The 27,990-nt window shown below is 39.1% G+C and overlaps 1 protein-coding gene across 1 annotated transcript in view; it reads left to right on the top strand.

The window, feature by feature from the left end:
- The first annotated feature begins 10,363 nt into the window (after positions 1-10,363).
- Positions 10,364-27,990, top strand: part of Dpp10 (dipeptidyl peptidase like 10) — a 1,676,457-nt gene continuing 1,658,830 nt past the window's right edge. The window contains exon 1 of the mRNA NM_001012205.2: positions 10,364-10,423. Within this exon, the coding sequence (NP_001012205.1) occupies positions 10,364-10,423 (60 nt within the window). The remainder of the gene's footprint in view (positions 10,424-27,990) is intronic.

The following is a 27,990-nucleotide window of genomic DNA, read 5'->3' as shown; positions in this document are numbered from 1 at the left end:
CCTTAAAGGGAAAATGCATTTTATAAGGTTCTCATTCTAAGTCATGGAATTATTTAAATCTTAGGGTTCATAAAGAAACAACTCTAACAGGGAAGTGGCTTGAGTTGTGAATATGAAAATGTTGATAGTGTATAAGAAAAAACACTATAGAAAAACCTCATGCCCATTACTTTTTTCAAAATTGAGGGGAAATTGTGATTTTACTGTTGTTCCAGGTCTTTGGACACTGAGAATCCTGCTCAATTACTTTCTTTTTTGTGTGTGGTGCTGGGTGTTGAACCTAGGTCCTGTACATGCTAGGTAATCTCTCTACTCTGAGATTCATTTCTAGCCACCTTTACCTCAATTTCTTAACCTCAGCACCACATCTAAGTTTCTGTTCCCATTGGGACACATACTATAAGAGGATGGAAAAAATCTAGTAATATTTTGGGAGAAAAAAACAGTTAGTTACATTCTATAGGCTTCATGACTTAACAGCAATAAAACATTTTACTTATATGGAGCTATTACTTCTCCCCCAAGCAAATATTTTTCTTTTTGTTCTTTATAGCTAAGTTTTTCCCCTCCGTTTTCCATTTGCATGTGTGGAGTGTTTATGTGTATATTCATGTTTTTGCATGTGTGAGGGGATGAATGCATATTTGAATATGTCCTTGGGGCTTGAGGTTAATAATAGCAAGTACCATCTTTCACAGTTCTTCTTCATTATCCATTGAGACAGGTCTGTCAGTCAAACCCAGAGCTTTCAGGTATGGGTAGGATAACTAGCTTGCTTACTCTGGACATCCCCAGTTCCTGATTTCTGAGGCTGAAATTGCAGCCACTCAACATTTATATGGTTTTCTTTGGAGTCTGGAGTCTGGTCCATGCACTTAAGCAGAAAGTACTTGGATCATTGGGCTACCTCTCCAGTTTATAACAGGTGAGATTCCTATGGTTCAAAGTCCAGAAAGGTGATGAAGACATTTCGGTGATATTAGGTCAATTAAGAATGGGACAGAGTTGGCAAAAAAGGATATATAAGACACAAAAGCGGAAAAGAATATGAGATAGAGTCTACCAGGGAGGAATAGGGGAATCAGAAGCTCAGGGGAAACTTGACAAAGTTCCTGAAGTGGGGAAAAGGCATCTAAGACATCAATTGATGATGAAAAGGAAGAAGTTTGTATTCCCCGAGTCTGTTTTCTGGCCTCTTAGCCTTTGACCCATTGAAATCTGATAGATCTTGCATATCTCTGCCAAAGCTGTTGTAAGCAAACCTACATGTGACCCTATTTATTGGAAAACCCAAATGACCAAATGACATTGGCGAATTAATTAACTAATGTAACATTGAAAATTTGGTCTTATATGTGTATAGCGTGCACTGCCTTATTTCTTGATATACAAATGATTATAATTTTATCCCTTGGCAGACTTACAAGTAAGTTAATGATTATAAAACAGTACATAAATTTTACAAACCAACCAAACAAACAACCCCCCCCCAAAAAAAAACAGGATGGGATTTGTGACTCTAAACAAGGGAAAGAGGGACACAGAGATGGCTCAGAGGAAAAAAAAACTTATTTGAGAAAAGAGAAGCATTTTAGAAAATCCTTGAATGTGCAAATGTGGAATGTGAAGGAACTGGGCAGTGGAGAGGGAGAGAGAGAGAGAGAGAGAGAGAGAGAGAGAGAGAGAGAGAGAGCAAGAGAGAGCAAGAGAGAGCACAGTGTTCATACTCCCTTAAGTTTTTGTTGAATTTAGATGAACTACTATAATTAGATCTGGTTTCTAGGGTTCTTCTTCAACACAGTTATAGCTCAGTTAGAAGAAAGGATGCTTCTACTTGGAGTAGGCAGTGTGCTCCCAGCATACCCGTCTATCACAGATCCCTAAATTATGATAATGATTGTTTTTATTGAGCTTATGTCTTACCTGACTTAAATGTGAATTCTTTGCTGGTCATAAAATGTTGGGGCAACCGTCAGAACAAGAAAGGAATGTGAAGAGAAAGAATAGGTGACCAGGGCACTAAGTGACAGTTCCTGATAGAAAGATCCTGGAACTTTGGAAGAGTGTGAGGTGTTGTTACTGAAAGCTGAAGGAGATGAAGTGGTTTGTCTCCAGTTGTCTGGGGAGCTCCAGGGCAATGGATTTGGTGTTCAGTGCTGTCTTCCTGGTGATTGATAATGATGGCTGCAGAAGCAAGCTATCTGAGGTCCTTGCTGGGGAAGGTACACCATGCTGTTAGCATATGCTGAGTTCCTTCCAAGTTCCTTCTAGTGTTTAGTCCTGTGTGTTCATGTATACAGATCTAAAGCACCTATTGGGTAAATTATTTGCAACAGGAGAATGGAGGACTGGAGGAGCTGCAAAAATCCCTCAAGAGGGAATCACGTCCATTTATTTTGATGTCCTATATAATTGGGGGCTCCATTACATTCTCAGCAATAAGCTTAACCCACCAAGTACAAATGTGACTATTAATAAGAAAAGTATGAAACTGAAGACATGCTCAGAAATAAGATGATGGTCCATTGGTGTGCACCTCAAATTTGTGCAAGAGGTGGGTTTCTGAGCTCTAGGGATGTAACACTGGAGAGGTAGAGGAGGGAAGATTAAGAGGTCAAGTTATCCTTGGCTACGCAGTGAGTTTGGGGCCATCCTTACCCACATGGGATTGTATTTCAAAACAAATAAAAACCAGACAAAAAGGATTTATGAGATTGCATTGGGTACCACTTATGGTGAATGGAGAAAGTACATTTTTTTCACAGAACTTATGGGCCATTGTGCTTGAAAGAGGTGAAACTCAGTGTAGAATGTAACTATAACCAAGTGTCAGCCAGGATCTAGCCTGAGAAACTTGTGATAAGCAAGACACGAAGAAAAAGATGAGTGAAACACACGAGGAAAGTAAATGTAGCAGGGGGATGTGTGAGGAAAGGCAGGGGGTGTCTGTTTCTACAGGATCAAGTGGACATTCAGTTTGAGAGTCAGACTGCTGTAGGATAGATAATCACCCGAGTCCTTGGTCAATCCTAATTTGCTCTCAAGTTCTGTGCCAAATAAAGTACAGTTGGTTTATAATCCCAGTGTTTCTGGGAGGCAGAGACTGAAAACTGAAATTCACGAGCCACCTCGACTTGAGTACAAGCCATAAACAGAAGACAATGCTGTCTCAAAGAAGCAGGAGAAGGATGATGATGTGGTAAATGTATGCTGGCATACACTCATACTTGATCGCAAACACAGAGAAAGATAGAGACACAAATCTAAGGAAAAGTGGGGAGAGAGTAGAAAGGACTGGGTAAGAGACACGGCTTCAAATTGTAGATGCTGAAAACCTGAGATCGCTTTCAGTTTCTAGCAAGGAATAACAGTGATCCAGTGGATCGTCAACCAACGTACCAGAGCACACAGTGTGTGGTTGAGATGAACTTTGAGATTGCTCTGTGGAACAGCAGGGACCCAGATTTTCTGTAGTGGACTCCAAATACTGAAAGAAGTCCTGTATCATTACAAATCTTATTCCTAATGAGGGCCCTTGAATTGCTGAAGCTTACAGCTGAAAGGGATGAGTGTGGCCAGCTGATTTGAGATTGGGAAGACCAAGTCCAAATTAAAAAGAACAATGGAAAGCCAAGTCCATCTGATTATCTGAAGACCTGACAATGTTTGGTTTTGTTGTTCGTGTGTGTGTGTGTGTGTGTGTGTGTGTGTGTGTGTGTGTGTGTGTGTGCGTGCGCGCGCGTTCCAGAAGTTGAAGTCAAGTGATTTTCTCAGTCAATCATTCTCCATCTTGTTTTATGAGAAAGAGTGTCTCACTGAACTGGGAGCTTGTTGGTTTGGCAAGATTAGCTGGTAACCAGCCCTGGGGATCTGTCTCTCTATGTTGGGATTGCAGACACCACTCAGCCTGGGACTTTATATTGATGCATAGAAGTAAACTCATGCCCTCATGGTTATGTGGCAAGTACATCACCAAGCGAGCCATCTCCCTAGCTTTCAGTATGTTGTATTGTAAGGAATACTTCAGTAAGCCACTCTTACATTTGTTTTCTAGGTCAAACAATAAACTGTTCAAGAAACATCATTAGCTACATTTCTTGAAATTCATAGCCCTGCTTCTTACATTTTAATGAAAAGAATCCAAGGGGATCCCTCATTCTTTTCTACAAACTGGAACCTAACAGCTTGTTTATGTTACTATTACCAGTTGTTTTTTTGTTTGTTTGTTTGCTTGCTTGCTTGTTATCCTTGAGATAGATGCTCAAGTACCCATGGCTTGCTTCAAGTGTATGTTATAACCCAGGATAAACTTAAACTCCTGATTTTCCTCTTTTCATTTTGTGAATGATGGGATGACAGGCAAGAAACACTAAACCTGGTTTATGTGATGCTGGAGATGGAACCCAGAGCTTTGTGAATTATAGTTTGCCCTCTAGCTACTGGCTTCATCCAGCCCCACTAGCATTAATTAAGTCTGAAGTTGGTCCTTTGTATTAAATTTCTTTCTGCTGCTCTTTTATAAATGGCTTGGGTTTTCTTACTCAGTGGCATTCAGTGTGTTGTGCTTCCTGAGAAAATTTTCCCTTCAAAAAAACCTTCCCTGTGACAAACTGCCGTTCAATCCAACGGCTCTTTATATTTGGATTTAAAAAATTATGTTTCCTTTTCATATGTGTATGAATGTTTTACTTGCATGCATACATGGGCAACACGTGGAAATTGTCTGTGGAGGCAAGAAGATAGTGTTGGAGCCCTTGAAGATGGATTACAGATGGCTGCGAGTGGCTACCTAGGTGTTGGGTTCCTCCCAAGAGTGGCAAGTACTCTTAAACGCTGTGCCATTTCTCTGGACCCTGCAACTAGCTGTCCTCTGAGAGGCTCTGTCAGAGCCTTACCGATAAAACATGAGGATGCTTGCAGCTAACCACTGGACTGAGCTTAGGGACCTCAGTGGAGGAGCTAGAGGAAGGACTGAAAGAGCTGAACAGGTTTGCAACCACATAGGAAGAACTACAATATCAACCAACCAGATCCCCCAGGGACTAAATTACCAATAAAAGAGTACACTTAGAAGGACCTGTGGCTCTAGCTGCATATGTAGCAGAGGATGGTATTGTCAGACATTAATAGGAGGAGAAGCCCTTGGTCCTGTGAAGGCTCATTTCCCCAGCGCAGGGGAATGTCAGGGTGTTGAGGTGGGAGTGAGAACATTTTCATAGGAGCAGGGGTTGGGGGTGAGGTGGGATGGGAGCAGGCGAAAGGGATTACATTTGAAATGTAAATACATAAAATATCCAATGAAAAGGAAAATAGAGTAAATATCTCAAACTTAATATATCCCAATTAGAAATAGAGTCTAAGTTACTCTTATTAAATAGAACTTGCAATGGTCTGGCATTTTTCTAATTTTTTTTAACTTCTATCTTCTTTTGGCTGTACATTCAAAGTGAATGCATTATGACACAGCAGATTTTCATAAAATTGTGGAAAAATCTATATATGTTTTAAGTAGACATGTCTTAAAATTATCATAGCTTTTATTTTACCAACCTGTGAAATGATAACCTAGCAGAAAAGATCAGTCTAACTCCAAACTGAGAGTCGGGTCATCTTTTCCTCTCAGTGATTATGTTTTTCCTCGTGATTCTGAGTTTAATATAGTAAGAGGCAATTGATGTGGAAAAGAAAATACGATGTATACTACACTAAGTCCAACATTAGACAGGGGTGTCAGGCGAATGCTGCCCACTCACTATTTGTGGTAGTGATGTTGAGTCTCTTCAATTCTTGAGTTATCTAGGTGGACACAGACCATAGATTTGAAGAACTATTGAAAATAGGTGCTCTAATTGTTTTCTGTTGCTGTGATATGACACACTGGGCAAAATCAACACAGGGGAAGAAAGGGTTACTTCAACTTGTAGGAGAGACCATAACTGACGGACATCAAGGCAGGAGTCGGGCAGGACCTGGCTGCAGAAATCTTGGAGGAATGCTCTTTCCTGGATCATGTACTCATCCACTCTCCCACTCGTCTACTGGCTGAGTTTATGCTTGTTTATGCTTTTCTTTCTTTCTTATACAGCCAAGGATCACCTGCCTAGAAATGGTGTCAACCACAGCAGTCTGGACTCACCTACGTAATTAACAATCCAGACAATCCCCTTATAGACAGGCTCACAGGCCAATCGGATCTGAGGAATAGCTCAATTGAGAATATTTTCAGGTGTTTCTGTGCTGTGTCAAGTTGACAAAACGAAGTAGGGAAATGGGTAGTTTCCTGTGACTGGGCAGTTTCCTGTGACCACAGTTGCTACCACTTGCCACCCACGTGCTTCATGGTGATCATGAAAGTGTCTGCTGAGCCTGAGTCTTGATGATTATTTCCATGTTAATAATTCTTTGATGTGGACAAGGGGACTTGGTCTCAACTCTAGCAGCCAGCCCTTTGTCCTTCTGTAATATGTATTATATGGGCAAAATCTCCTATGCTGTTTTTCCCCCCACAGGACACTAGAAAGTTGACTATGGGAGTCATCGGATCTCCTCTTGCCTCCAACTTAAATGTATTTATGTCAAGTGCGCCTTTAAAATCTGCTCTGGGTCAGGTTGGAACTTGTGTATATAACAGGAAGAAGAAAAAAGCAGCTCAAGAGTATAGTAATCATGCCCCTGAGAACAATTAGAGGCACAAACTACATCTAACATTTTACTATTGGTTATCCCGTGCCATAAAAGTATGAGGACAGGAAGCTGGCTGTTCATCCATGGAGAGAAAGCTCAGTCAAGCATCAGATGACTGCTTCAACTTCCCCAGTCAATTTCTGTTGTGGATTGCTAAGTCCTGATTTGATAATGTCACCTTTGTTGGCTCTCTCAAACAGGCTATTAAGTCATCTTTGCTGGATATGATACACTTGCTTTATGGTGATTTTCTGTCTCTCTGTAACTCCATATTCGTTCTTTTATTTTGGCTTGCTATATGCTTAATAAGCCTACACTCAAAACAGAAAACATGGCTATGGTAGATCATTTTGTGGAGTGCACAGAACGTCCTCTAGTGTACAAAGAATGCCTACATAATTTAATTGGGAAAGTTTACAAATATATCATACTGAAGACTATCTAAAAGAGGAGAGCTGAGCCAGTCCTGCTAGTTAGGACTGCTAACTACCCATTGAAATGCTTACCTGATGCTTCACTCACTTACCTCCTTTCTATCATTTTCTCCATTCATTCCTTACCTAACTGTTATTATTTACTTCCATGGACCTCATTGTGTTTATTTCTGCTTCCCAATTTCCTGTGATAAATACTTGTCTTTTTCCTTATTAATATTTTCCCCACCTACATTTTAAATAAATGTGTTTATATACACATACACACATATCAAATGTATATTATTTCACTTCATTCTATAAATTGGATATGTAATTTGCATTATTTCAGAATACAAAATATTTAAAGCTTTATCTGTGAATTCCTCTTTGGTCTGTGGATTATTTAAAGCGTTAGATTTCAATGAGAATATAAGCCATAGTTGTGGTTTAAAATCATAAACTTTGAGCATCTGGGGAGATGGCTTAGTTGCTCAATCCTTTTCTTGCAGTCCTAAGTATCTGAGTTTAATTCCCAGAACACATGTAAAAAGCAGGCACAGTAACACATATATTGAATTCAGCAGTGGGTCAACCATCATGACAGATCTTTGAGGCTCATTGACCAACCAGTCTAGCCTATTGGTGAGTTCCAGCCCAGTGAGAGAAAATATGCTGGCTAGTTTCTCATCCGCTTGGCCCAGGTTTGAATAATCTTAGAGGAGGAAACCCCAATTGAAATAAAAATGACCCTGTAAGATTGGTCCGTAGGCATGCCTATGAAACATATTCTTAATTAGTGTTTGATGTGGAAGGGCTCAGCCCATTGTGGGTGGTGCCATCCCTGGGTTGGTGGTCCTAGGGTCTATTTGAAACCAGGGTGAACAAACCATGGGTAACAAGCTAGTAAGGTACACCCCTCTATTGCCTCTGCATTAGCTTCTACCTCCAGGTTCCCAACCAGTTTGAATTCCTGTCCCAAATTCCTTCAGTGATGAACTATGGATATGGAAGCATAAGTCAAATAAGCCTTTTCCTCCCCAACTTGCTTTTGTCCATTGTATTTGTCAGAACAATAGTCCATACACTAAGACAGAACTTACCTTAGAAACCAAAATGGACCTTGAAGAATGTCAAGGTTGATCTTTGTTCTTCACAGGCACAAAAATGCAAGTGCACATGCAAGCCCCTCCCCACGCAAACATGTAAAACTCATGCCACAACATATGTTTGCTGGTCTGGTTGTGCTCTGCTGTGTGCCTACATGATGTTTTGAACCTGGCTTCTCTTCCAGAGCTTATTGATTCTATTTCTTTTTTGTTTAAGATGTTTGTTATTTTTCTATTGTGCATGTGTATGTGCAAGCTCATATGTGTCAAGACATGCATGTGAAGCTACAGAATCCATTCTCTCCTTCTTCCATTGATCTCAGGTTCCCAGACATGATGATGTTTGCATATGTTGAAGCCTCTCACTACATCTTTATATTCATGTTATTTTATGCGGATTAGTGTTTTGCCTGCATGAATATCTGTGCATCACATGTGTTCTGGATGCCCACATAAACTAGGTGAGATCATTAGATGAACTATAACTGGAGTTAAAGACAATTATGAGTTGTTATGTGAGTTCTGGGAATTGAACCCATGTCATCTGGAAAAATAGCCAATGTTGTTAACCTTTCAGCCATTTCTCTAGCCTTATGCTTCCATTTTTTGAAACCAGAGTTCTTCCTCATTTGTTTAATTTTGTGCTATTAATCTCTATGTTGTCAGACTTCTTCAGGTATATGCAGACTATTTTATAGAATGTTTGAAACATCTTTATGTTTTATAAGAGGAAATGGATGCTTACATAAGCATTTTTATATCTAATAATTTTACCAAACTTATTAATTTATTTCTTCTCATATTATTCTTTATCTATGAAATTATAGGTTGTCATAAAGTGTTACATGGTCCAGATGTGGTATTCCATCAGCAGAATATATTTCTGATTAACAAAAGATATTGACCTTCAGGTCAGCAAGGTGAGTGAGTGAGTAAAGGCTCTTACTGTCATGTCTAAATCCATGAGTTCAATCCTGGGGACCACATGGTGGCAAAGGAGAAGCGATTCTCACAAGCTGTCCTCTAATCAACACAGTTGCACTGTGTCACATGCGGATCCACACACATACAGAAATACACATGAGGTGTAATATCAGTCTGGGTTACATAAAATATTTCATAATAAAAGCCAGTGAAATGATATTTCACACTTTCTCAGGCTTCCTATATCCTCTATGCCCATATGGGAATATTCACTCTGATCAATGTTGTCATGAGCAAAAGGATGCATGAGGAGAGACGTTTTCTCCTGCAAGAAAATATTAATGATTTAGTTTCCCACAATGACATTTGAGTTAAAGAAATGACTTTATGTGACTGTCTAGTAGTCTTTCTCAGTCAGTCTTTCAAAAATGTGGTCTCAATATCATCTATGGCTGACAAGAAAATCAGAAGACATTTTAAGCTCTAATGAAATACACAACAATTATACTGTTTGTAAAACTTCATGCATACTTTTAGCTTTCTACAGCTTACAGAAAGGCCAGAAGCTTAAATACCCATAAGCAATGTGAGTATCTCACCATACAGAAGCAAAGCCTTAAAACCTGACCACCATCAACAGGTCTTTCTCTTCATTTACTGTTGTTTTGATAGTTAGCATTAAGAAGAAATAGATGCAATATATTATTAGGTTAATAATGATTTATTGTAAAAATCATCAAAGAGAGTAAGAGAGAGGATGGGGAGAGAATTATTTTTGTACTGCAGAATATGTAGAACCTGGTAGTCCGAGGTTGTTGAGAGAGTGGCCCTTTAAACTGTAGTACTGCAATTGATCTCTGTATATTTCCTGGTATTCGTCCCTTTGAAATGAGCATGAGAGCCAAGACTATTGGCTGCACTGTAGATCTGTCACAACTCAGTACTGAAAAGATACCGTGCAAGTGAATTTAAACAGTCGGCTTTCTATCCCATATTGCCAAGAGCTCTGAGAATGATGAACCAAGTAAATGCTTTATTTAGGGCTAAGTGAGCTGCGGATCCCTCCAGCCTGACAGCGTTACAGCCTGCAGAGTAAGACAGCAGCAGCAACAGAAGCAGCAGAGGCAGCAGCAACAGCAGCAGCCCCTTGCTCAAGTCCAGCAGGGGAGACTTGATCTCTGGTTTGTCTTGGAACTCTGCCTGTGGATCGTGCACTGTCCAGGGTCCTGAAATATGAACCAAACGGCCAGCGTGTCCCATCACATCAAGTGTCAGCCCTCCAAAACCATCAAGGTAGGATCTGGTTTAGTTGCTGTTCTCTGATTCTGCACAGGTGTCTTCGTGCACCTAAATTGCTTGTAGGCACTGGTTCAGCAGGGACTGCTGGTGGAGAATACCCAGTTGGTCTGAATTTCTGTTGAAGGCTTGATTTCAGAAAAGTGTCTCTGTTTGTTCATGTACGTAGACTGGAGACAGTAGTTTCCAGAGATGCTTCATTTATACTGATAACTACATTTTTATTCTTTGGCTGAGAACCTGTTTGTGGTATGTTTCAGGAATAAACTTCAGTGAGCGTCTAGAAGAGTTTCTATGTGTGTTGTTTTTCTTGAGGGAACTGGAAATGAATTTGTGAACTGCTTAAAACAGGAAACATTGCATTGGCTCTAAATCTGGACACTGCATCTTCTCATCATGTGTGTCTTAGAGTTTGTGAAAAGTGAACTTCTTGTTATGACCATTAAACTGGTGGTTGTACTAACGTCATAACACTTGACTTCGAACCAGCAGAATGACAGGACCTAATTTTTAAGTCCAGTCCTTGGATGATGGTGGTGGTGGTGGTGATGCTGGGGTAGTGGTGGTCATGTTGATGATGATAAATGAGTTGGAATAAACTTAAAGAATTTTTTTTCTGACAAAAATATTTGAAAGTAAGTTAGAAAGCTCAGGATTTTGTTTTCTGTTCTGGTCCACAGTGCTATATACATGACTATTCATGGGACTCAGAATGGCATGATTCTAGTGAGAAATGTTCCCTGCCTTGCTGGGTTTGACTTGAATTGTATTTGTATGATTACTTGGCATCTTGCAACTAAGTGGTGGGTGCCTCTCAAGGTCTTTTACAAACACAGTGATAACCTTACAGGCCATTTCCTGCTACTGCCACATGACATTCGTAGGTACACATCTTTGACTAAGGTGGTCAAATCCAAGAAGCCTGACTTGTTATGATTTACAGGTCTTTTGTCATTTATATCTCTGTACCTTGACAATGCTGCATTGACTGTAATTACAAGAGGAATATAATTTTGTACAATATCTCTTTCTCATGAACTTGCCTGCCCTTTCTTGGTGACTTCTAGCAATAAATAGACCATAAACTGGATATTTTCCTCTATTTATCTGCAGTTATATTTTAAAGGCGCTGAGGTCTCCAGGATGCAGTCAACAGTGTATAATTAGATTCTCATCACATATAAACAGAGGGGGTTAACTAAAATCACATAGAGTACTAATCCAGATAATTTACACTCCCTATAATGGCCAAGGCTGAATATTTTGTCAGTGTTGGATTTTCTGTAACATGTCCAAGTTTAGAAAGGAAACATTGAGCTTTAGGATTTAAATTGTTCTCTGCTTATAAGATCTTCGCTTTCGTCAATTATATAAGCATACCACCACAGAGCAATGCCAAGAAATAAAACATATGACATTCTGCATTGTGATATATAAACTCTAGTACGAAATAAGTGTTGGAATCTGAACTGAGGGTAGAATTACAAACTGTCTAAGCCACCTTTGTTTAGAAGCCATAAAATGACCAGTGGCTTTCTGCTGATGCCTTTGAGGTCACAGGAATCAAGCACTTCATTGGCTTTTCTCCTTACTGGGTAGACACAAATGCATTGTACTTTCTGGGACTCAAAAATCACTTCCCTTATTAGTTCGCTGGCATTGAGTGCTCTCAGATGAACTGCGGAGCAGGAAAGAAGATGTCTCTAGAATCGGGGCTTTTCTTCAGCTTGCTAATCTTGCAGACGTTGGGTTTTTACCCAAACTGCAGCCATTGAAATGAAATGCAAAAGCATCGTAAAACCTGGACGACCAACCACTTAGTAGTGCATTTTATTAATGGCTTAATGAACAAGTCTTGCATCAGAGTGCTGGGTGACTTGGTTAATTGTACAAGTTAAGTTTTTTCTTCTGTAACCCCCGTACTGCCCTGGGGGTGGGCGAAGATGCTTGTGAGGTTCGTAAAGCAGAGTTGCCAGCATTGAACTATTAAGGGAGTAATTACTTGAGTATTTTCCAATTTGCAACCATAAAAAGGGATGAGTGGAAAAAGCTCTCCTACTTCGAATTATGTCCTCAATTATGAAACATTTATGGCTTTTGGAATTTATACTAAAAATGGCTGTCTATATTTAGGTAATGCATTAGCCCAGGAGCAATGCAATAACAACCTAAGGGGAAAAAAATCTCTAAGATTGGGAGGGATTTTGAAACCTATGGTGTACTGGAGGTTGAAACACTGTTTGAACTTTTGGAAACTTAGTGTCATTTGTGATTGCTTAAGGTTAATTTCCCCCTCGTTAAATTCATCTGACATCTCTAAGTCAAATGTTTTGGTGGAAGTGTATTGGCCTGAAGATAATCACAACCCAGTTTAGGACTCTGAAAATATGCAGATTCTGAAAAAGTTGTACATTGCTTTGTGTTCTCGAAGTTTCAGGGGCTTTTCCCACATAGCCAGAGTGCAATAAAGCTCTAGGGAGTTCCTCCTATTTGTCAGCACAGGAAATGATGTCTACCCGTTGTCTCTGGTACAACCAATGTTAAAAAAGAATGGGCAATGGGAATGTATTAACTAAAGACAGGTGGAAACTCCAAATCCAAATCCACAAGGAAAGGTGCACGTGTGTGTGTGTGTGTGTGTGTGTGTGTGTGTGTGTGTGTGTGTTTCCCACACCTTCAGCTTGAAGAGTTAAAAGGTCTGCAGATGGACAAAGTCAGCTGCTGTGGCCAGTGAAAGCTGTTTGTGGTCATGTTTGTAGAGGATCAAGGGAAATGGAATGGAAGCATTATTAAGGATGCTTGACATTCACTTTTGACATTTTGGCTATTGTACAATTCTGCCAATTCACTCGGTGATTTTTACTTTTGTTTATGTACATGCATATGTACCTGTGTGTGCTTTTTGTGCATATATGTGTGAGTTTTTACAGAGGCATAGAAAGGGTACCAGATCCCCTGGCCCTGGAGTGACCAGAGATTATGAGTCACTTGGCGTGGATACTAGGAACCAAATACAGGTCCTCTGCAAAATTATCAATTACTCTTAAGTTCTGAACAAGTCTCCAGTCCCAGCACCCATTCTTGGATACAAGTTTTGTGATATACTACAGCCAACCTGTTCTTATATTCAAGATTGGTAAGAAAGAAATTAACAGAACCAGTGAAATCAAGGTGCCCAGCAGGTTTCCTGTCTGCTTTGGAAGGAGTACTGTGGGGAAGACCCTCATAAACCACTCTCCCAATGCAGTACTTGCAAAGTTCAGTGAGGCTTTCTTTGAAATGATTACATGTCTTACAAGCAAGTTAGCTCACAAGAATTAAAACAAGAGGAAAGGACTTTCCACTCTAATCTATAATAGAAAGTCCCAGGAACTAGCTGAGAAGGAGAAATGCAGGTCTGAACATGGTAATATTATGAACTTGGTTTCTGAAAAATCATGTAATAGTGTTGTTTTTGCTGTTTTGTTTTCTCTTGGATATCTGGAAAGTACATGGATTCTTCTAGATAATCTTAAGTTTACTTTGAAAGCACTTTTACTGGTGAGATTTCAATTAAAATGTTCCTTGTTTTTTGTTTTTCTTTTAAGGGGAAAGTCACCTGAATTTCACCTTTTCCTCCTTTTATGCATTATATCTTATTTTTGTTTCAAGTGTCTCCATGTTTATGTGTGTATAGACCATGTGTTCCTAAGCCTGTGTGGGGTGGGAAGTATGCACCAGCTTCCCTGGAGCTGGGGTTACAGGCAAATGTAAGCTGTCTAATGCAGGTCTAGTTCTTGAGAAAGTCAGTAATAGCCTTTCTCTACTGAGCTGGGTCTCCAGCCTAAAACTGTGTTGCTTAGGCCAAAACGTTGTTTCTTAAGTGTGCAGATTGTATTTTGTAAATATCTTTCACATATTCACACGTCTTGAGTATCTAAAAGGAAGTAAAAGAATATTATGTCTTTCTTGGGGGTTAGAAGTTTTAAAAATTGTGTGTGTGTGGGGGGGCCATGGATGCCCATGCACTCAATAGCTCAATGCATGTGTGTAGATAGCAGGGCAACTTTGTGTAATTGATTCTTTCCTCCTGCCTTCTCCTGAGTTCTGGGAATTGAGCTTAGGTTGCCAAGGGTGACAAGCACGTGCCTTGCTGAGAAGCCATGCTGGACCCCTAAAGTTAGAAACTTTGAGTGAATTAATCACAATTGGTGATTCCTAAGTGATAAGTAACATGGACTAAAGTTTATTAGGAATACCCTAAAGCATAGTGTGAAGGAGTCCTTTTCCCATCTAGAACACTCTCATAGCCAGCCCTCTCCTGTTCTAGAGCTTCCCTGTTTATTTTTACCAAATTCATACGTAGCTTCCAAATTCCACACGGAAGAGTCTCTAAGTTCTGTGTGGGTCAGTGAAATGGCTCAATAGATAAACATGTTTGCCAACAACTTGAAATCTATTTAGTGGAAGGAAAGGACAAATCCCTGTAAGTTTTCCTCTGATCTCTACATGAATGTGGTGCCATATGTACGGTACACCTCCTCAAACAAGCAATGAAACAACAGACGAAGAAAGAAATCATTTAAAAAGTAAAATAAAGTTTTTTTTTCTTGCATGTCTGGACCGAATGGCTACTAGGTTGAAGCCTTTTAGAAAGAGTCCTTTGGGTTTTATCAGCTTCAGGGTGCACCTTAAGCTAATAAATCATGTTTGTAGAATTATGTTTGATGGTTACATAGTAGTTCTGATTTATGTTCCTTTCTACACTGCTTAGGACTTCTAAATCAGTTTCTCCAAGTCCTAGGACACGTAAACAGGACAAAACCCTTGGCTGGAGGAATTAACATTTTCATGCCAGTCACACTGTCAAAAAGTGTCATGTGGCAGTATTCTCTGTCAATGCAAATTAAATTCAATTAAAAATATACATGGATAGAGAATGAAAATCTTATCACAATGTGTTTTCTTCAGTCTTTAGGGTCATGAGCGTATAGTGGTTCAAAAATAAAATTTACTACTACTCCTAATTATTATTATTATTATTATTATTATTATTATTATTATTAATTATTTATATAGAGAGTGAGTTGAGGCATATGCATGCCATGTACTTAGAGGTCAGTGAACACCTCTGAAGAGTTGGTTCAGGTTGTAGAACTCAAATCCCTGTTGCTGAGTTTGGAGAACAATAATTTAACCTCTGAACAACCTTTCTGCCCCCTAAGAAACAACTATTTTCTAATGTCACAATGATTACTGACTGTAATTGTCAGACTGGTATGTAATTGTCCCACTAGCATCTCACTGGCTGTCAATTCAATCCTCTAATCTACAGGATGGGCCCATATCAATTTGACATGATTTACGAGCTAGTATTATAATTTAGACTTTAGCAATATCTCAAAATTACATTTGCTAATGATATCCACAAGAACTCATAACTCCAAGAGTATGTAAAGAAAATTTGTTGTGTCACATGATATAAAACATGTATGAGTACCTTAAGTCAAAAATTTGAAACCATAAAGGCAAAGACTATGCATACAATGCATGTTATTGTGTTGCTTTTCCATTTATGCAAACACATGCTAAGAGTAGACCTTCCAGTAGTGAATCTGCAGTGACGTAGGACATGGCTGAGGTCTACAGCTATTATAGGGTTTCGTTTGGAATGAGCCACTTTGCTAAGCAGTATTCTGTGGGACAAGGCAAAAGAGAATTTTTGGAAAAACCAGAGACAGAGACTATTGTATGTCGATTTCCCCCCATTTCCTAGAAAGAGTCTGCCTTGTTTAATTATACTAATATAGCATGTTCATAACCTTAATGTGGAAAAAGTCTGTCCAGAGCATGAAAAGGGTCATGGGTTAGAAAGCCCCACTAATGACAAATTTATATCTATTTGCAATTTGAATTTCTTACATAGTATTTAAAACCTAGATGGTTATAGCACAATTTTATTTTAGAGGCTATAAATTCAACTGTTTTGAAAGAAGTAATTAAAAGCTTTATTATTATTATTATTGTGAAAAAGATACTTATGATTGGCCACTTTTATATCTGTTTTTATAGTTCTTCCTTATAAATATTTTGTTCTGATATTTACAATGTTTGATTGCCAGCTTTATATTCGAAGAAGCTTCTCATGCAAGGTATTGTTGAAATAAATTTTAACATGTTAAGAAGTAATAATTTATCATGTTTTGAAAATTAATATCTTAGTAATTAGTAATTGTCTAGAAATTCTTGATTTGGTCAGTTAGTGGGGACACTGCATTTTATGTTTTAGATTGTGTGTGTGTGTATGTGTGTATGTGTGTGTGTGTGTGTGTGTGTGTGTGTGTGTGTGTGTGTGTGTGTGTGCTGGTGCCTACAGAGGATGGAGGAGGGAACTCTGAATGAGCAGCAGGTGTACATAGCCACTGAGTCATCTTCCCAATCTCCACTGGAGACATTGGTGGAGATTAAAAATGAAAAAAAATATAACAATAACAAAAAACAAAAAAACATACTTGAGATGTCATTGTGGGTGCCTTAATAAGCCAAGACCATAATGCAGATCCTCACACATGTAGTATCAATATATGTAGGAACACAGAAGCAAACCAACCAGGGGGCTAGAGAGATGGCTCAGCATTTAAGATGTATTGGTTGTGCTTGCAGATAACCTGGGTTTGGTTTTCAGAAGCCACATGGCAGCCCATTACCCTCTGTAACTACAGTTCCAGAGGACCAGGTGCCCTCTTACATCCGCAGGCATTTAATGCAGGTGATGCACATGCATTCATGCAGCCAAACAATTATACACATAAAATAAAGATAAATTAGAAAAATCTCCAGACTCTGGCTACAGTTATTGAACAAGTTGAACTCTTTCAGATGATTCTGAGGCACAATGAAGTTTCAAAAATACTGACTGAAAGGTCTTCCCGGCAATATATTCTTGGTATAAGCTCACATCTTCGGATGGTGAAGTTTCGCATAGAGGCATGGCAGTGTTAGACTGTTCCACCACATCATTAATAGCTTAAGCTCTCTGAGAGCCAAGGTCTCACTCTTTGCACTGATGTTTTGATACTTTTCACACAGCAGGCTTTGAATATATGATTATTGGTTACTAAAGAAATCTGAAGGTCTATCAGTTCTAGGAAGGGCTAATTTTGTCTTGCAGATTTTAATAAGAAACAACTGGGTTCTCACACCAGGTTTTAAGTCCATATCAAATGTCTCGAAGTCCTGCATTGAGGTTTTGTTTGGTTTTCAACAGATTTTGATTTTATTTGGTCATCACACTTTGCAACTTTGGGTTACTACAAGCCAAAGTAGGCAGAAAGTGTAATAAACAAGCTCCCCCAAGCCCTTTTAAGAAAATAGCTTGTTTTTAGTTAGGTTATGAAGTAAGGATTTCATTATGGTATTTTCACACATTTTCTCATTGTACTTTACTCATATCCATCCCTCTGTTAATTTTTTATATCCTTCCTTTTCTTCTCTCTCAGTTATCATGCTCCCAAGAGTGGACACTCTTCTATTTTCAATATAGTATGCACACACCTGTGTGCACACACATACACAGCACACACACACATACTATATATATATGCACATACATGTTTTATACATATATACACACATGATATCATATATATACAAACATGTATGCATACAGCACAGTTTTATCTAGATTTGAATATTACAAATGAGAGAAAACATGTAATCTTAATATTAGCTCCTCCATCACTCTCTCATATTCTTCTTTCCCCTTAAGAATCTTTCCTCCTACTACATAGTTCTCTTTCTACTTTGATGTCATACAACAAATTTATCTAATAATATATGTGTGTTTATATAATCTTTACACAATATATCATGTGTATAAAATCCAACTAATGTCATAAATTTTGTCTGTATTCCATGTATGAGAGAAAATATTTGAAAATTCTCTTACTGAGTCTGGCTTATTTTGCTTAACATGATGATCTCCAGTTCTATTTTTCTAAGAATACAAATGTCTCTCTTCTTTCTGGCTGCATGTAAACGTTGCCAAAGTGAATTTGATTGCCATGACCTTCCTCTTCTTTATGAAAGCTCTTTGGCCTTAGATACAAGCCAGGTGGGCAGATGAGAGCTGGCAGGAGTACACCACAGGAATAAAGTCCATCATCATTGACAAGCCTTAGATCCCAGGGGGGACACACAGAATGAGATCTCATTAGTGTAGCTAAATTTCAGCTGGTTGATAAACTATGCACTAAAAGCCATTTTCCTTTTTCTTAACAAACAATTATCTCTGTCCCTGTCCCTCTCCCCTTACCCACTCTGTGCATGTGTGCGTGTGTGTGCATGTGTGCACGTGCGCACACGTGTGTGTGTGTGTGTGTGTGTGTGTGTGTGTGTGTGTGTGTGTGTGTAACTTATGAAGGCCAGAAGAGAACATCCCCTGGTACTGGCTGCTGGGAATTGAACACTGATCCTCTGGCAAATAGTCATTACTACTAAGTCATCTCTCCAGCCTGGAATTTACCTTTTGAACAACGCTATTTCTTGTAAATTTGACCTAGCACTTTGATGTTTCTCTTTATTCATTTTATATTTCCCACTGGCAACAAAAATAATCTGTGCAATGCTATCCTTACTCCCTACTAAAAGGTTATATCTTTTTTAATTTAGATGGACATCCTTAAGTTGAATTTTCATTATTCTCCACCACAATGAATCACAAGACTTAGGGAAGACAATTAACTCTGTTGAGGTTTTTCTTTCTGGGAATGTAAAGGTAATAAACTTAAATTATCTCCCCAAACAAAAACGGTATGTAAGTGCTTTGTGTTATAATTTGTTCTAATAGCAATTTTAAAGGCATTTGATGTTTTCATAGAGAGGTATAGAGTAAGCATCAATTTTATGGCATAAATGCTGGGATTTTATTTGCAATTGTTATTAACCATAATAATGGTTAAACTCATTTTGAAGTCTACAGGGAGCTAAAAAGTATCTCCAAGTTTGGTAGTAACAGCTGCACAATTTCATCATGGAATAGTACCAAAAAATTGGGTGGTAGGAGGTATATGTATTCAAATAGTGTCTAAAGAACCATCAAATATAAAACATATCTGATCAAAGTGCCATATTACCATGATGTTAAGTACATGGGTCAGCTCTTAGATTGGACATGTGTCTGTCTCTTTTGAAGAGAACTTGCATCATGGCATGGATAAGGTCTTCAAACTGCCCCTCTCCCTCTTTGTTTCTTGTTTCCTTTTTCTCCAGTTACTCATTTTATTTTATGTGTGAGAGTTTTGCCTGCATTCAGTACGAACATTATGTGCATGCTTGATATCCAGGAAGGTCAGATAAAGGCATAGGATCTCCTGAATCTGGAGGTATGAATGCTTCTGAAATACCACTTAGAAGCTAGGAATTGAACCCTGGTCCTCTGGAAGAATAGTCAGTGACTTAATCACTGAGTCACATCTCTAGCCCCTTTCTTTGACCCATTGATGCTATCCTGATGTGGTTCTCTTAGGAACCCCCTTTTTCTTTTATATATTTTAACAATATTTAAATTTTATATTTTGGAGATTTCAGACACATGTGCGTGATATCTTAATAATATCTTAATCACACCCACCCACAATTTCTCCAATAAATCTGCCCACAGAATTTCCTTTCAAACTTTGTGTCCTATTTATTTACCTAATCAACTGAGAAGAATTATTGTTTCTTGGATGCTCGTGGTTGTGAGGTCATCCACTAGGGAATGGGACACCTATTGGTGGCCATACCTTCAAAGAAAAGCGACATTCTTCTTTCAGAAGCCATCAAGTCCTAATAGCTCATTATAAAAGTATCCTGAGGAATTTTCTTAGGGATAGTTTTTAGACTACCTTAGTCAGGCACCTAGATGTTCAGATAGTTGTCTGTTCTTTCATGGCCTTTTATACCTCCTAAGAAACAGTGTATTCTTAGCTGTAATTATTTATCAATGTAAGTATCTCCACTACGTCTTATTAGCTTCATTGGAAATCTTTATGTTTTACTTTTGTTAGTCTTGGCATCTGTCCCAACCAATGTCAGGTGCTTAGTAAGTGCTCAGTTAATATTCTAGAATGAAAGAAGGCAAGAATACCATAAACTATTTTGTCTTCCCAAGTAACAGAGTTTAACACTTGATTTCTAAACCACACTTGATTTCTAAACTCCTCCTTGGCATAAACATAATTAAATATATTACTTCCAAATATATAGACAACATCTGAAAAAAATGACTGTACATCTCCCAGCTTGTGATAACAGGCATGCTAATTGTACTCAAGGGTGAGGAGCTTTAGTACATCAACAATACAGCTTGTATCTTGAATATCTTTCTCTTTCAGTGAAGAGGAAAGTCTCGAATCAGATAGAGACAGATCCCTGCTGGCTGCTTTGAAACCTGGGCTAAGCATGACAGACACAGTTGCTGCTGATTTTAATGAATTGGGCATTGCCTGGGGGACTGTTGGCTCTCGCACTTTGGTCAGGCTTTCTCATAGAAAACCTTAATTTCTAAAATGAATCATTGCTGCTAGATGGAAAAACACCACTTTGCACAACTCTGGTTTTCAGAATTTTGCCCTAAGAAAAATGGATTCGACTTTATTTTAATGGAAAGCAAATAGCATGAAAGTACTTACTGTCTTTAATAGATGAGCTCTTTACTTAAATAACTTTTTTGAGATAATGATGGAATCAGGGCAGAGAAACTGCAATTACTGTAGGCATTTCTGATCAAAGAAAGATAGATTGGCAAGATACATATATATATATGCAAAACACACACATATACACAAAATATACACACACATATGTGTATTTAAACATACATGTATGCAGTACATATGTATGTACACCTGTGTGTATATAAATGTATGCATTTATGTGTGTGTACATATCCTCTAGAAGATTTAATAGTAGAGTAAACGATGATATCAGAAGCAGTAGGCCAGTATGCCCATCATCCTGAGTGATGGAGGCATGGTTTAATCTCCCCTGTTTCAACTACTTAGGGACTCAAGTGTTTGGTGAAGGGGAATTTGTGTGATTAGAGAGTGCCTGTTGATCTTGAACACAGTTGAGGATCTAAACAAGTACTTTTCAGTGTTCCTGACAAGTGCTAAGTGGATAAATAATAATAGCTCTCGATGGGTGAAGGCATTGCAAGGCCCTGATATTCTAAATAGGAGTTAGTATTCCAGAAACAGAGCAGTGAGTAGAAGAAAGGAAGAAAGTCAGTCATCATCAAAGCAGATAATAGTTTAGAGAAGCTAGATTGCAGAGTAGAAGACATAGGAAGGGTAGGAAATAGGCTCGCAATACATGTAAGAGCCCAGAGTTCATGTTGACTGTACTTGGAAAATGAAATTTAAGGGCAAATAATGCAGAGGCCACACCCTGATTTTACAGATTCCAAGTTCATCTCTGTCTGTAGATGCTCCTGAGATTAATGTCTTTCCAGCTCATGGTGAAGATTCCTGGTCCGTCTTCCAGGATCATCCACACGGGAAATGGTTTTAGAGAGACAAATGTCACTGTAGGTAAATTTTAATTGGAACAAAAATTTGTTCATTAACTAGAATAGAAGGGTACCACCCACATTCCCTGGCACTGTTTCCTAATAGCTGGCCTTTAAGGACTTCAGTTAAGTAGAATTCTTTTAACCCATCAATCCTTTAAAAACATGAGTTCTAACCATTTAATTTAACTAAAAATTTCCTCTTTAATATTTGTGGGAAGAGTATAGAAAGTTATCTTTTGGGACATACTTTTCTGGTTTGTCACTCAGTAATAGGTGAAGACACCTGAGTGACCTCTATTGTTAGTCACATTAGATATAAGCATGGTGTATAATAGGGTAATATATAGATATATGGTGAACACATAAGTATAAAACTGTAAAATTTGGGCTGGAGGATTTTCAGTAGTAAATGCTTCCTGTGAAAGCACAAAGACCAGATCCTGAATTCCCAGAACACCTCAAAGCTGAACACAGTAGCACAGTTCTGTAGTTCCAGGATCCTTTGGTGAGATGAGAGGCAAGGACAAGAGAATCCACAGGCCAGCTAGCCTGGTATGCAGATCATTGAACAAGCATCTCTACCTCTACGAAAGTTGTCCTCTAACTTCCACAAGTACACTGTGGTGCATTCTCCTCCACATCTATACACAACAACAACAGCAACAAGAACAACAACAACAACAACAAAACAACAACAACAAAACACACACAAACACTATGTGGAAATGGGCAATCAAACAAGAAACCTTATATATACTTATATAGAAGGATAAAATTATTGAAAAAAATAATTAAACTTCTTTGCTTCTAGCTCTGGATTACATAAACTATATGTTGGTGTATGTATGTGTGTTTGTGTGTAAATGTGTTTGTGTGTGTGAGAGTGTGTGTGATATGTATATGCATCTGTATGTATGTCCCCTCATGTATGTGTACTCATATGAACCTATAGAGGCCTGAAGAGAACACTACGTGTTCTGTTTTTCCACTCTCTGACTTATCTCTTGAGGGAGTGTTCCACAGTGAGCCTGGAGCCATGCTGACAGCAGCCAGCCCCAGACTTCCTCCCGTGTGTGATTCCCACAGCATTAGCTTCACACAGCTTTTTACATGGGTGCTGGAGATTTTGAACGGTGATCCTCATGCTTGTGTGGCAACTACACTTAGCCACTGAGCCATCTTCCTAGTCTCCTGTGGGATTTTCTACAGGATCAATTCCCAGGGTACTCCCCTAGTGGACATCAGAGGACAAAGGAAAGTCTAAAAGTATATCCGGTGTCAGTGATGCTGCAATTATGAGGGTTAAATATTATTTTTTAGCGATATTATAGTCCACACTTCATTTTTAAGATAAAATATTTTTATAAATTATATGTTTACTTATTTGGGGGAGGGTGGCACACATGGTATGGTACAAGTATATAGGTCAGAGGACACACCAAGGTGTAGGTTATCTCCTTATACAATGTGTGTCATGGGGATCTAACTCAGGGAGTGGAGAATGCTGACAAATATCTCACCTTGGATCCACCTTGCTTACCTTAATTTTTCAGATAAGAATATGAGTAGAAAGGAAAACTGGAGTCATACAATTCCCCCTTCAACCTTTTAGGTAGAAACTGCACTGTTACACATTTACATCAGAGCTAACATCTCCAACATAGAGAATTAGCTTGGGATATACTATGAACAGGATTTCTTTTTTCATCCTTTGTCTCCTTTAAAATGATCATGGTCTTTTGATGTCTGAGGGGGACTAAGAAAAAGTAGATCTTATTAATTGAGATGTTGACTGGAAACATAAACATGATATAAGATTCTAAGTGTCTTGTTACAAATGATTTTAAAAACTAGACTTTAACATCAGATAGTTTGGTACCATTTGCTGTGACCCTGCACTAAAACTCCTTCAACTTATATTTTTCTTTTCTTCCTTCCTTCCTTCCTTCCTTCCTTCCTTCCTTCCTTCCTTCCTTCCTCCTTCCTTCCCTCCTTCTCTCCTTCCCTCCCTCCCTCTCTTTTTTCTTCATTGATTTAGAATCTCAGTTAGTACAGTCTGTACCCGAATTCTCTTTGTAGCTGAGGATGAGTTTGAACGTATAATCCTCCTGCCTCTACTTCCTGTGTGCAAGATTTACATGTATACACCATAATGTTGGGTTTAAGCAATCCTGAAAATAGAACCAGGGTCTAAGGCTAGCATTTCACTTGTCAGATCTCTGTTCTTTTCCTTTTTTAAACATTTGCTTATTTATTAATTTGTTATTTTATTTTTTATTGGATTTTTTTTACATTTTAAATGTTATTCCCTTTCCCAGTTTCCCATCCATAGGGACCCTATCCCATCCCCTCTCCCTTCTTCTATGAGGGTGTTCTCCTTCACCCATTACCCCCTCTTCCCGCCTCCTCGACCTGACATTCCTCTGCACTGGGGGGGGTTCAGCCTTGGCAGGACCAAGGGCTTCTCCTCCCATTGGTGCCCAACAAGACCATCCTCTGCTACATGTGCAGCTGGAGCCATGGGTCTATCCACATGTACTCTTTGGGTAGTGGTTTAGTCCCTGGGAGGTCTGGTTGGTTGGTATTGTTCTTATGGGGTTGAAAGCCCTTCAGCTCCCTCTTCCTTTCTTAAGCAACTGCTATTGGTGACACATGCTATTGACAGAGTAGCAATGTCCTATGACCAAGTAGAAATGTTCTGCCTTGAGTTCGTTTAGAGAGGACTTTCATGTATTTCTGTGTGACTCCTATTGGCTGGGATAAACTTCTCCTTATCAAGTGCTTAGTAACACAGGCCTGTGGAGGAAGTAGAGGAGGCACTCACACAAATAAGCATTGAATGTTGTTAAAAACAACAAGCTGGGTGGTCTGTAACTAGATCACAAAATGTATGCACTGCAGAGATCAAAAGAATAATATTAGAATTTTGTAGACGTACGATTTATGGCATTGGGAAACCTAGACAACACTCTCATCTGAAGATGTAACAGAGTTTCAGTAATATGTGGCATCCCCCAGTTTCTAAGTGCCTCACAGTCAAAACTCCGTCACTTTGGAGCAAAAGGCAGGAACAGATGAAATGCTGTCTTTTATTCTAAATGACTCTCTGCCCAATCGATTGTTCAGTCTATTTTCTCTTCTCTATTGCACAGAAGTCTTTTCTCTTTGGGGAGCACAAAAGAAAAGCTGGCATTCTTCATGAAATTAGGGTCACTTGGTTCCTAACCTAGTGACTTCTGGCTTCTTGCAGGACTTTGAAGTCTTTAGAACTTCAGAAGCATTTAAATATCCAAATGCCTCCAGCATGAACAGGGAACCTGAAGACCATGGTTAGACCTATCGGCACTGTCATAAACATAGGAACTGGAATGCATATGTCTAACCAATGATGCACCAAAGAAAAGTGTATTCCCCCCAAAAGAAATAGCTTTTACGGTGTTCAATGGTGGGGCAATAAGGTTCATGGGGGTCACTTACAAATCATTAAGCTCTTGAATCCTTTGGTTTATGACTCACCACTATTTTGTACTTGGGTCTATGCGCAAACCCTTAAAAATGCAGCAATGTATTTGGTACTGTCATCTGAATGTCTGCAGGATAGCACAAGCGCAATATATTAAAAGAGTATTTTTAACCCTTGATGCTTACCTCCTTATGTCACTAAATAGGAACATTGATTCTTTGTTTATTCAACTAAAGCCAGAAGGACATTGTTCCTCTTTTCTTCCAAGACTACCATTGTTCTTTAGCAATTTCTTTCCATCAATCTCCTAAATTTATGTCTAGTCTAATCACCACCTCCATAGCCAACATTATTACACAAATGCCCTAGGGCCCCATTCTCCTGAATTCTGGCCAAAATTTCAAAGGACCCATTGCTTCTAGTACATTCTAACACAATCAAATGTCTTCTTGGCAGTACACTGGTGGATATAATTTTTATGTGTGTGTGTCTGTGAGTATAAATTGCGTGTGGGAGAGCTCCAGAAGAGGGTGTCAGTCCCACAGAACTGATATTTTAGTCCAGGTATGTTACAGGTATTTGTGAACTGTTTCCCATGAGCGCTGGGAACAGAACTCAGGTTCTCAACAATAGCAAATGCTCTTAATGACTGAGCAATGTCTCCAGGCCCTGAAATTTTTTAAAAAAGATTTACTTTATTTTTAAATTTGTGTCTCTGTGTCAGTGTACATGTGTGAGCACGTGCATGTGGATGCTCAGAGTCAAGAAGAGGGTGCTGAGTCCCTTGTAGCTCAAGTTAGATGTGGCTGTGAGCTGGCCAGGGTTGGGACTGGGAAGCAGGCTCTCCTCTTCAGTAAGAGCACGAACTTTTGATCACCAAACCTTCTCTCCAGCCGTGCACATTCAGTTTAAACTTACCTAGATCTTTAGCTCTAGCCCAGCAACCTTTCTCCCTTCTGATTATGTTATATGTCATTCTCTCCCCTAGTGGCTCTCCTCCAAACAAAGTTTCCTGATTTCTGTGTCAGACAAAAAAGAAAACTAGCAGACAAACACCAGCATAAACTCCTGGCTCTGCTGGGATCCCTAGGTTTGATAGTCTGAGTACTCAGGCAAGAGATGTTTTATCAGGGCGCTTTCCATCTGCTCTTCCCTTTTATCCCTTAGAGCAGTGGTTCTCAGCCTTCCCAATGCTGCCATCATTTCACTCAGTTTCTAGGGTTGTGCTGACCCCCAACCAAACAGTTATGCTTATTACTCAATTTTGCTACTGTTACGAATCCTAATGTAAAAATGTGGTGTACAAGACAGCTGGTATGTAACTTCTGTGTGGTCGTGACCCACAGACTGAGAACCACTGACTTACAGTTTTGTAAGTCAGTTTGGACTCTGCACAGGTAGGCTGTACTCACTCCTGTGCCAGTACCATTCAAACACACAGCTTGCAGTGGGATCTTCTTGTGCTGTGTTGATAAAGTCACTTTGAAGCCTCTGAGACACGGGGCAGCTGTGACTTGTGTCTGAAATCTTTGATCTTTCTTTGCCTGTTGTGTTCACTAGTAGAATCCTTATAGGGTTCTACTTCCTAAAAAGATCATTTTTGACTTTAGTATCCCAATGTATTGATAGAATATTTTTAAAATCAATACATTAATCATAAAAATGCTTCCCTGCGTGGTTTTGGATGCCAGTGCTTTTTTTTTATTAATATGCTATCTGCCCAAACCTCATCAAATAATTTTGACATATGTTGTACAAACATGGATACGAAGACATAAGACAGAGTCAGTGATTTTAGAACGTGGCACTTGTCTACCCTTCTAACAACAATGATGAAGGAGAAGGGTAATGAAAATGGTTATTGCTAACTGCAGATTGTAGAATATATACCAAGAGTGTTAAGGATATTTGTAGAACCTCGGAGATGTGACATCTGACTTTAACCCACAAATGAGTTTAAAACTTTGAACTGATATGTTATGATCAAGTTGGGGAAAACAGAGTAGATATTGTAGATGGTGCACTTCATAGGAGCATCAGATGTGAGAGCACATCACCTCCACCACATCCTAATCATTGTGATTTGATCATCACTGCTGTGAAGGAACCTTACCATGGACACACATTGCTGTGTTCTTTGACTCCTAGCATAACTTATCAAAGGTAGGGTCAGGTTGTTCTAACTTTGTGGATGAGAGGTTAGTTAACGCTCAGACTGTAAAACCTGAAGCTCGTATTCAATCCTGACTGAGTTTCCTAAAGAGCTCGAGCTGATGTCTCATGTTTCCCACCTTCCTCCTTAGATGTCCTCTCTGCTCCCTGTGGTCTCACCACCTCTAAAGAAATAGTTGCTGTCCACAGGCCTGTTAAATAGAATCATTTTCAAAGGCTTTCTCACATATTCCTCTAGGTTGGAACAAGTTTAGGCATAGAGAGGCAACACATGTTAGATATTCCCAGATAAGGATAGGCCTGCCCTTGTTGACTGTCTTGAGGCACAGATAGTATCATCTTCAATGCCTGTCTGTAGGCAGAGAGAGGGCTTTCTCTGTTGGTTATCTTCTTCTG

This window comes from Rattus norvegicus, chromosome 13, assembly GCF_036323735.1.
Source record: "Rattus norvegicus strain BN/NHsdMcwi chromosome 13, GRCr8, whole genome shotgun sequence".
NCBI lineage: Eukaryota > Metazoa > Chordata > Mammalia > Rodentia > Muridae > Rattus > Rattus norvegicus.
The sequence above is the reverse complement of the archived record's forward strand: the minus strand, read 5'-3'. Positions and strand labels throughout refer to the sequence as shown.